This window comes from Contarinia nasturtii, unplaced genomic scaffold (genome assembly GCF_009176525.2).
Source record: "Contarinia nasturtii isolate CC-2019 unplaced genomic scaffold, AAFC_CNas_1.1 Cnas_scaffold_4084, whole genome shotgun sequence".
Taxonomy (NCBI): Eukaryota; Metazoa; Arthropoda; class Insecta; order Diptera; family Cecidomyiidae; genus Contarinia; species Contarinia nasturtii.
The window spans coordinates 127,425-138,269 of record NW_022201380.1 but is presented as its reverse complement, the minus strand read 5'-3'; the positions used below and the strand labels follow the sequence as shown (position 1 = coordinate 138,269).

At 33.4% G+C, this 10,845-nt stretch overlaps 2 protein-coding genes across 4 annotated transcripts; one reads left to right on the top strand and one right to left on the bottom strand.

The window, feature by feature from the left end:
- The first annotated feature begins 321 nt into the window (after positions 1-321).
- LOC116350362 lies at positions 322-4,128 on the top strand. Of its 3 annotated transcripts, XM_031782137.1 has the most exons (3): positions 322-432; positions 508-687; positions 2,585-4,128. In XM_031782137.1, exon 3 carries the CDS (start codon positions 2,977-2,979, stop codon positions 3,943-3,945), a length of 969 nt encoding a protein of 322 aa, XP_031637997.1. In that variant the 5' UTR covers positions 322-432; positions 508-687; positions 2,585-2,976; the 3' UTR covers positions 3,946-4,128. The 3 variants fall into 3 exon arrangements, with proteins under 3 accessions (XP_031637997.1, XP_031637998.1, XP_031637995.1); XM_031782138.1 differs by lacking the exon at positions 508-687; XM_031782135.1 differs by having other exon boundaries at positions 322-687.
- Positions 4,129-6,864: 2,736 nt separating this feature from the next.
- LOC116350360 lies at positions 6,865-8,683 on the bottom strand. Its single transcript, XM_031782133.1, has 10 exons — positions 8,564-8,683; positions 8,355-8,479; positions 8,223-8,291; positions 8,077-8,163; positions 7,937-7,975; positions 7,583-7,864; positions 7,375-7,434; positions 7,220-7,312; positions 7,089-7,148; positions 6,865-7,029 (listed from the first exon to the last, which is right to left on the bottom strand). The coding sequence occupies exons 1-10, from the start codon at positions 8,597-8,599 to the stop codon at positions 6,924-6,926; spliced, it is 957 nt and encodes a 318-aa protein (XP_031637993.1). The 5' UTR covers positions 8,600-8,683; the 3' UTR covers positions 6,865-6,923.
- Between the last annotated feature and the right edge of the window lie 2,162 nt (positions 8,684-10,845).

Here is a 10,845-nt window from a genome sequence, read left to right as displayed (position 1 = left end):
CTTTTATTGTTCAAAAAAAAAATCTCCAAATAAAACATCTGTTTAGATTAACCAAAAACCAATACTGTCCCAATTTATTGTATGTGTACTAAAAAGCGCTGAAATTCAAAAGTGAAAACGACGATAATACAGTCATTCCCGGTCATTCCAATCCCGAAATTCATTCCACAAATCATTTTGACAGTTGGTGTCAATGGGTGAATGCTTTGGTATTTGTGAGCAACATGTATCTGTTCGTGTCATAGTGTGTTGTTGGAACACAAAAAGCGCAAACTTCGCATTTATATTTCATTTGACAACATAGTGTGCTACGAAGCTTTATCATACACACAGAACGAAAAAGAGAAGAAGACGGCGACAAAATAATAATACAATTTACAGTAGACATAAAAACGTGTATATTTCATCTTTCTGTTGTTTATTTTCCAAGTTGTAAGTTTTTTGAAATTATTATTAAGTTTTTTGTTAGTTTAAAGCTTATACGGTAAACACATACATCGTATGCAGGACATTTAACAGTGATATTCACTTAAGCAGCTTTGATGTGCCGGGTAAACATGAATTTTGCTATGCAAATGACAGTGTTCCAGCTATACGATGCGTTCAAATGGGTGTATATCAAAGTGTAATCACATTCCAGTTTTGCTCTGGAAGTATTCTGGCTTCAAATGAGATTAATTTGTGGAGGTTTGTTTTTTTGGAATTGAAATTTTTGGTCAAAAGATTGACATTTTTGCATGTGTTTTATTTTCATCCAAATCGTTTGAAACTTCACAAGTGGCAAGTGTTTGATGGAAAATGACGATTACCATCAATTTTTAGTCGATATGGTTGTGCGAAGATATTACTTTTCCGCACACCTAGTGTAGGGAAGGTATTGTATTAGGCCAAAAAATTAAAGTCATCCCAAAACATGTTTTCTATGCATATTTAATGTAGAAAACACGATTGGAGATGATTTTGAGGCATATTAATGTGCGTCGCTGTGTGTGATGTGTCCTGTGTCCTGTGACCTCTGTCCTGTGTCCTGTGTCCTGTGGCGTGTTGCCAAAATTTGTTAACTCGATAAATCTTTTTCCAAAAACTCAATTCAAATTCTGACTTTGCAGGATGATTTGGGACTACTAGGAGACGTGCTGATTAGTTTTTGAGCAATATCTGTTGACCGCTGTAATTTTTTTGGTCCGAATGGAGTACCCAAATCCATACATTTTACTTTTTTGATCATTTTTCAACCATTTTGGTGACACGATGGTTTCGTGCTCAGACATGAAATTCAAAATCTGACTTTGCGGGATGATTGGGCATTACGAGGAATAGATCTGGTCAAATTTTCAACGACATTGATCGATCGGTGTAAAACTTAGACTCTCAAGAAGCACTCATGAGAAAAATGCCTTAAAATAATTTATTATTTCAATTTGAACGCTGAAAGAATGTGTAGTGGGGGGTTTTTTGGCACGAGAAACCCGAATCTGATCTTAGTTTTAAGATGAAATCAATTTTTCACAGACTTTTCATACAAAAATCCACAAAAAATTTCATTTTTGTATGAAAGACATGCCTTTGTGGTACAGTAATGATATGAAACTTTGAGCAGGCTATTTTTTTTTGATTGAAATTTCTTTAAACTTGCTGTGATTATTTATTTTGATAAGAAAATAATATTCACAAGGTTTCACGGTAATTTAATTTACTGCAACCATACATAGACCATAATTTCAGTTTATTCCCAAAATTTCGGTTCCATGCGGAAAAGTCAGCTTGCGTACGTAAGCCTCTTTATTTTTATATTAACTGAAAATGTCATTTTTCAATAAATTTACATAATGACCTACTGAGCTCTTGCGGCACTATCTAGCGTTGAGCTATCGGCATGAAACGTTACACACGTTATTTGCACTCCACATGGAAAAGTATTCCGGGGTGAGAGCGAAAAAAGTTCAACTATTGTGTTTTGGGGGCCAGTTTACTAATAAGTCCTAATTTTTCTTAGTTTTTTTTTAGTTTTCTAGTATGTGTCTTCCCCCCTAGAAAGTAGAAACAGAGACTGTTTCTCAGAGCAATATATGTGAGGAGGGGCGCTCAGAGAAGCCGGAAGAGCTCTGAGGAGCTGAGCTCCTCCTCAGTGAGGAGCAAAATATTAAAAGTCAAAAAAATATGCAAAATGATTAATAATAATATGATTTTTGACATTTTATCAAAATATAGCTCCTCAGTGCTCTTCCGGCTCACCTGAGCTCTCCTTCTCACATAATTGCACTAAGAAACAGTCTCTGAATACAATTTCGTGAGACCTGTAGGCTTTAAAGAGTTATTTCATCGTAAAACCCATTTATTTACAGCACACATTGATTTTTGGTTAAGATAGATCCGTAAGATCTCCGCAAGAGCTGGATCTAAACGTGCGTACGCCGCAGCATGATACATGCATTCATTTTACCGTGTTGATTCGACACGCAAATTAAAGTAGGCGAACTAAGAAGAATGATTATGTAACAATGCGGCGGTGTACGCTGATCTATCCAGCTCTTGCGGAGCTAGAAACCATCACTATTCATTTATAAGTGTTAATATTTTGCAGATCAAATCCGTCGATTCTGTCATAATGGATAATCTCAAATTGATGGAAGCAACGAGTCAAAATCAGCCGGAATTTTTTGGATTGAACGACGATTGTATTCGACCAATTCTTGATTGTTTATCGATTGAAGAACTGTCTCTTATGAAAATGACATGTAAACGTATCTATTCGCTTGCCAATGAAAGCTTTTGCAACACATATAAAAACGAAACCGTTGTTTTTTCCGTAAACCGGCGAAAGTTTACCCCTAAAGTATTTAAAGAGCATTTTCAATCGTTTAAATTTCTGATGCCAAGAATACATTGTTCGTACGCAGGAAAGAAGACATTCCAAACGATGGGCAAGAAAATGCATAAAAATGTGAAATTCATTAGTTTATAGATGCCTTAAAAATGTGCGATGAATATTGTGTCTACGCCAAAGACATCCTTGCGCTCGTTGATACGATTGAACTGAAGCGGTGTGCGTCAATTAAATGTTTATTGAAATACTGCACGAAGTTGGAGTACTTGATACTTGACGACATACAACCTAAAGAGCTAATATCACAGAAATATCCAGCTATCAAACAGTTGGGCTGGACATCAGACAATTTACCACCACAGTTAAAAGAATTCATGGTAAATAATCCAAATATAACAGCATTTTTTGCCTCTAACCAAAATCCAATTGAAACAACAGACTGGCTACTAGAAACCGGCCGGTTCAAAGTCAAATTAAATGATTTGGTGTTGAAAATTTGTAATTTTAAAAATGCAGAATATCTAAATGCATTGCAAATGAATGTTCCAGGAATCATCAAAAATGTGATGTCACTGCACAAAAATCAACAGATCAAAACATTACACTTGGAAATAAAATATTTGGATTTTTTGCTCCATCCAAAGTTGCCGGAGATCGAGTTTTTGGAAAGCGCTCATGTTTATATTGAAGACGCACATAGAAAATCAATCGAATCAATAAGTCGCGGTATGAGAAATCTTAAATTTCTGTTTTATTATAACAAGTATCGTGCCAAAAAGAGCGAATATCAAATGTTGGCACAAAATTTGACCGAACTAGAAGAATTTCATACAATTAGTGTTGGATCAATAGATGTTGTAATGCCATTTATACGATATTCACCAAAACTTAGAGTTATGTTTCTGGAAACAAGTGAATTATATCCAACGGCCAAAAATGTTTCACTCGAATTGTTGCATAAGGAACGCCACAAGCTGGAAAATGCATGCAAATTAACGATTTATGTGGATGAACCAACTTATTTGAATTCACCGATAAACAGTTGCGGTTTAGTGGAAATTAAGCGCACGGCGTCCTATCCACTTTCGAAACATCCGATACGACCACTTAAAAGTTAGTTGCGGAATGGCTTTTTTAGGGAAATGAAAATAGTGATAAGATACACTTCAATGTATGATTGAAGTTTATTCTGATCATAGGGCGAATCACGCTAGTGAATACTAGAAAAACTAGTAAATCTAGTGCAAAGAATGACGTCACAAACGAAGCCAACTTCACACCAAAGGCCATATAATTTATATGAAAAACTACTGAGAGCCAACTTCACGCACTAGAATTTTCTAGTTTTCTAGTGAAATCTTATCAAAAACTAGATGCACTAGAATTTCGTGATTGACCCCATGATTCTGATGCATGTAAACAGGTCGTTGTTAAAAAAAATTGCTGGAGAAAGAAGTCTTCTAGACTCAAACTACGACATATCGATAGATGCCATTGAAAAATGGCATATTTCGATATTTCGTCGCATACGTAAGTGGGTTGCAAACGAATCAAGTGAATAGCGGTGACGCAAGAAAACAAAGTGAGCGAAGAGTGGCAACGGATAACATCTTTTTCTTTCGTTCGTTAACGCTATTCACTTCAATTTGTTATATTCGATTGTATTAAAAATAAATGCTTTTTCACTAACATATTAAATGTACTGGTTTTTATTGACTCTATAGTCTAGACGAATGGTACCAAAATAACTCAAGCGATTGATAATGTAATGACAGGTAAAAATGGATACTTTTATTATTTTCAGGTGTCAATAAAAGAAATAAGTAGGAAAAGAACAAGGTCTATTGTCGGCCATTTTCTAATGTACATTGAACAAATTGTAAGTATTATAACCTTTGCGCTTTTTTCTTCCCCCCTTCTTTTTATATTCTACCCCTTCGATGTATTTTGGCTATTTGGGTCTGTATGCATACGGCTGAAACTAGTTCTCGTGAAACCATTGCCACAGATGCACGTTCATTTTTCAAGGAATTATTCACTCAGCTTTAATATCCGTTCAGTGGAAAATCGTCAAATATACTTATTATTTACATAAATAAACTACCGTTGATAATAGATAGATCGTTGTGTAATAGATTGAATCATTTTGTGTGTAACAGATTGAATTCAGGCTATATTTTCATTTTCTATAGATAGTCGTGTGTTTTCAAAATGGTTGTTTCAAAGCGACAAACGATAATTGAAAAAGATCGACAGTCATGTGAAAAGTCATTAACCGAATTAATTGCATTGAACGTTGATTGTTTTTTAGAAATCTTTGATTGGCTATCGATTGAAGACCTGGCTGCTATAAAAATGACATGCAAGCGACTTTATTCGATTGCAAATGAACATTTTATTAAAACCTATAAAAATAAATATGTGCGATTTTCCAAAAACTACACAAAGCTCGAAGTCACCGTCCGAGAAAATCATTTTCAATTATTCAAATTTCAAATGTCAAAAATACTGTGTTCGTACACAGACGCCCGAACCTTCGCACTGATTGGACTAAGAATGAATCCAAATGTAAAATTCATAAATTTTTATACGTATTTAAACCCAGTTAACATGAACGCCATCCATTGTGAGTACGCGAAAGACGTTCTGCAAAATGTCGAAATGATTGAATTGGAAAATTGTGCGTCGAGCAATGATTTATTGAAGTGCTGTACAAAATTGGAGTACTTGATTTTGGATGGTTTGAAATCGGAAGATCTGTCCCATACATATCCAACGCTCAAGCAATTACGGTGGGTGTCGATGGATTTTTTGTTTCTAAATGAGTTTTTGGTGAGAAATCCAAATATAAAGACATTTGCAGCTGAATATCAAAGTCCCATTGAAATAACGAACTGGCTGCTACAAAACCGTCAAATCGTCTTAGATCATTTGGTGTTAACAATACAAGGTCAGGGAGTGCACAATATCAATCAAATATTTGAAAATTTGCATTTACTTCACAAAAATCATCAGATTAAAAAATTACATTTGGAAGATGTTGAATTGGACGTTTTGCTCCATCCAAAATTGGCGGAGATTGATTTTTTGGAGAGCGTTCATTGCAATATAGCTGATGATAAAAGGGAATCCTTGGATGTCCTTGGCAATATGAATCTAAAATTTCTGTTTTATCATAATATGTGGCATATATATGATCATACCCGATTCGAAGTGTTAGCAGAGAAATTGCCAGAATTGGAAGAATTTCACACACAAGCTGTTCATTCGATTGATGAACTCATTCCCTTTGTACGACATTCACCAAAACTCGAAATTATTTATGTCAAATGTTATACATGGCATTCAAGGAGATTTACAAGTACTACGCTACAATCGTTGCATAAAGAACGTCGCAAACTGAAGAAAGCATGTAAATTGACCATTTATTTGGATGAAGACCATTATTTGAAATTGAAATTCAGTTCATCGACAAACAGTTACGGTTTAGTGGAGATCAAGCGCACCGATTCTTATCCGCTTTCGAAACATCCGATGCGACCAAATGCTCTTTAAATGCAGAACGGAATGGAATTGTTTTTTGAAAAACGACACTATGAAGGGAAGTTTTCATGATTTAGTCCGGTTTTACTTAAACTTTTTAATTGTTGTGTTTGATTTCGGTTTTGTTATATTAAAAATTTGATTTCCAAAACTAATTGCGTTTTTAATTTTTCATGGTTTTTGTATGAAAATATAGAGAATTTTAAAAATCAGCAATTTTTCTACGTAAAGCAATGCTAAGTTTTCTATGGAAAATGGACTGATCTATCAATAGACTGATTTATCTAGACCATTTGATCTGACTTGTGTGGAATCGAAATAGTTCAGAGAGTCACTAATAGAAGGTCCTAAAATGAACTTCAGCGCTAATAAGCAATTTCATTTCAAATGGAGCCGCTCAAAGCCTTCTATGATTCGTGTCTGTCATTAAAAGCTTAAATCAATTTATAATACGTCACGCCGTTATACAGATCAATTGCTAAAATAAAAAAAACTTTTGTTTGAATTGAGGTGCTTTATTTGTGTTTACGTCAACAAACGTTGCGTTCTATCATTACTTTCTGTGTCTGTTTGACTCTGGCCGATCACAGGCTCTCATGAATGTTAGAATATTGAACATGTCACGGCACACACGATCCACGTTAAACTTAACATCCACACTATAAAAATGACATAAGTTTATCAAATTGAATCGAAACAAGGAACTCATCAGACTTACCCATTGTTTCTGTATATTTCCGATAATTTCTTTGCAATTGAGTCAAACTTTGATTTGTCTCTGTAATCCAGACGAAATTCAAACGAAATTAAACAACGAAAATCAAGTAGATTTAGATTTTATGAACTTACGCGCTAAAGTTAGTATAACTTTTCTGTTTTGCGGCTTCTTCAAATTCTTTTGAAATTTCACTCACAGTTCCGCCAATCGACTCCAAATCATCTCTAAAAGAACGGTTGAGTTTTTATTAATGGACAAAAAAGTGTTGAATCGCTAAGATACTTACGGAATGTCAACTGTTGGTTCACCATCGGGATACTCGTCGGTTCTTTGTTGAACTGTGCAACTGAAAAGCAGGAAGAAAATTTTTTATCGAAAGGAACATGAAGATCGATGAGGTGTTGGATATATGCAAGCTTTTTTCGGGGGAAAATCTTTCACCGATAAAACTGTTCATTTTAGGTATAAAATAATAATAATCAATGATCAAATACCTCTTTAGCCATTCAGTTTTGTTAATTGCTTTGATGGCAAGCTTAACCTCTCTCAGCGAAGCCTTTACCATCGGTATATGAATAAATTCGGAGCTTGAAGTCTGAATTGGTGCATTCTTGTATTTTTGCTTCGATAAATAAGCGCCCAATGTTCCCAATCCAACTTTTTTGAAATAATTTAAATATCCAGAATTTTTGAGGTTGGGCTTGATTCGAAGCATGTTTCCGTATAAGTCATAGCAGATTCCCTCCACAGATTCCTTCATGTCAGGTACCAGTTTTCTGGAACATTCGAGAAAACTCAATTGTTGACAACTTTTGATTCATTAGTAAAAAAAATCGATAAAAACTCACAATAAACCCCTCAATTGGGAAGCAATGCTGTTGAATTCCCTGCAAATTCATTCAGTTTTAAAGAATGAGGCCAAATTGAGCGAAAATTCCGAGAATTTATTTAAAATTAAATAAAAATTTAATTATTTAATTTAGCCTACTTGCTAAATTCAGCATCGGTAAACGCGGCACGATCAAAAACATTGGTGAGCAGCGTTCCAATTTTAACGACGATTGTATCTAGTTCACTGCAAAGATAAAAATCAGACTTAGAATCGATTCATCCATTTCATAAAATCGTGCATACTCGATCGATGGCAAGTCGTTTTCTGGTTTGCCTGAACATTTTGGATCGTATCTCTTATGGCCACAGCATCTAAACAATACAGTTCAACTTTTACTTATTTTGCAAAATATGTAAACAAAATGTGGTGTTTACTTATACATCCAGATGTGATAGCCTTTGGACTCAATATTGATGGGAATTTCCGGAACCACTGGAACCCTTTGACTTACAGATGTCAAGCATAATGGATCGTCCGGATTTCCGCGAACCAACATCACCTAATTGGAGGTTTATTTTGAAGAGAAAAGAAACGAATGAAGATGTTAAGCATTTTTTTAGCCCCGAAAAACGTCTGAACTTACCAAAGCGACTACAAACAAGATTTTAGCTGATTTCATTTCAAGTTATTTTTTTATTAAATATGATCAAAATTTGTCGATGTCAACTGTTTCGCGAATTACTTTCAATTTATTTTCAATTACTGGGAAAGCGATCATTTATACTTTAATCGTTTGTTTGCATTTAAATGCCTTTCAAATGAGACACATAAGATCATATTAAATAAGGCCATTTTCAAAAACAAAATTCCATTTGGTAATATAATTGAACTTTGTTATCGAAGCATTTTAGAAATGATCCGTCCCTCCGACGACATTTTTTGCATTGAAAAACGTTTTTGTTGGGTATTTGTAACACAAACAAATAATATTTATTGCGTCAATCATGCTGTTTTATCTAATTTCAATGTAAAGCTATAACGTAATTTAGCTTATTCTTTAATTCACTTTCATTTATTTAAAAAAAACTGGAACTTTAGAAAGATCTAGTTATTGAGGAGAGCAGAATAATGAAAGTTTATGGGAAGATGATATTTTATTATGTTATGCTGAATTTTGTGCGAGTTTGGTAGCTTCCATCGCCTGATTGGATCTGGTAGACATAAGATTTTGTCGATGTTTTTGTAGAAATCTTCTTTACTAATAAATAAACGTTGCTTCCGATATTTACGTTTTTCTTCTGCTAGTGAATAAAAATGAAAAAAAATACATCTGTTTTGACTTGAACTAGGGGATAACCATGAATTGCAGATCGAATAATTTATAATAATAAACGCTATTTCTCTCTATTTTTCACTAATTCTGCTAGTATTTCTACTAGTTTGTTCTAATACTGCTATTTTTTGCTAATTTTTCTAGTACGTCAAAAATATTGCATACGTCAGATTGACTGCATGATCGAATAACCGAAATGTGTTTACGTAAATGTTTCAAGTTGACACTTTCAACGTGTATATTTGAAGCAGGCACTAGCGTATACGTTTTCAGTAAGAAATCTGTCATCAAATCTACATTTCCGATTGCAATTCGTAAATTGTAGTTAATACAGATGGAACGTGCTTGGTTACGTGCCATTGAATATATTTTTATTTAAAAATGGGAAAAAGTGTATTTAACTACATATTTTGATACATTTTAGTTCAACACTCTTCAATTCGTTTGTTTTGTGAATTTTATTTTAATTAATTATTTCAATAAATTCAAGAATAAATGCTTACTAAAGTATATACATGTACAGTGCTAATTCTGCTATTTATTGCTAATTTCGCTATTTTCGTCATGTAAATTTCCCTATTTTTTGCTAATGTGCTAATTCTAATTCACATGGATATCCCCTAGGACTTGAAAGTATATATGCAGTATAAGAATATATCACCTCAATTTTTTCAGAAATAAAAAACGAAGCCTGATCATGCCCGTAACTAACAACACCTCTAATGCGTATTCCGAGTACTAATCGAAGTTTGCGACAATATGGCCGTCACAGTTTGGCAAAATCATAATGAATCGATTAAACTGCGTTAAACTGTAGAAAAAAATAGATTTTAATTTTTTACACTTTTGAAAATCTTTTGTTTTTTAATTTTGTGAGATTTTCTGTCCACAATATTCAAAAATATTAAATCAATAAAAATGAATTAGTTGACATAACCTCACTTTTGTGTCACAATGGTGATAAATCGATTAAATAATTATTAAAACAGTAGAAATAAAAATATTTTCATTTTTTACATTTTTAAAAATAAAAATTCTTTGTTTTGTTTTGTAGTTTCCGGCAGTTTCGTGAGATTTACTGCACAATATTCAAAAATATTAAATTAATAAAAAATGAAGTGGTTGACATAACCTCACTTTCGTTTAAGTAATTATTTGATCGGTTCATCACGATTGTGACACAAAAGTGAGGTTATGTCAACCAATTCATTTTTATTAATTTAATATTTTTGAATATTGTGTACAGAAAATCTCAAAAAATTAAAAAAACAAAAGATTTTTTATTTTCAAAAATGTAAAAAATTAATATGTATTTCTGCTGTTTTAATTTAACATTTTAACGCAGTTTAATCGATTCCGTAGCGGTGCAGTGGAGGGCGCGTAATGAAACTACGTGCCCATCACATTTACAGAACTTTTGGCAACACTGTTCGTAGTGTTTTGACATTTCATGAAATGTGACATTAATGTTCGTTCATTTGAACCGTGTTTGAGTTTTTGAAAAAAAGTGATGAAATTCCAATTTATTATTGTGAGTTTGATATATATTTTATTATTATGATAAAATAACAGTGAAAAAAATGTGTGAAAAC

Bases quoted from the DNA above. Each gene is read 5' to 3' on its own strand.
- LOC116350362 (XM_031782138.1), top strand. From the start codon at position 2,977: ATGTGCGATGAATATTGTGTCTACGCCAAAGACATCCTTGCGCTCGTT.
- LOC116350360 (XM_031782133.1), bottom strand. From the start codon at position 8,599: ATGAAATCAGCTAAAATCTTGTTTGTAGTCGCTTTG. The intron at 7,976-8,076 runs GTAGGCTAAATT...ATGAATTTGCAG, and splicing joins ACCGATGCTGAATTTAGCAA to GGAATTCAACAGCATTGCTT. The intron at 7,435-7,582 runs GTATTTGATCAT...CCTGCTTTTCAG, and splicing joins AAAACTGAATGGCTAAAGAG to TTGCACAGTTCAACAAAGAA.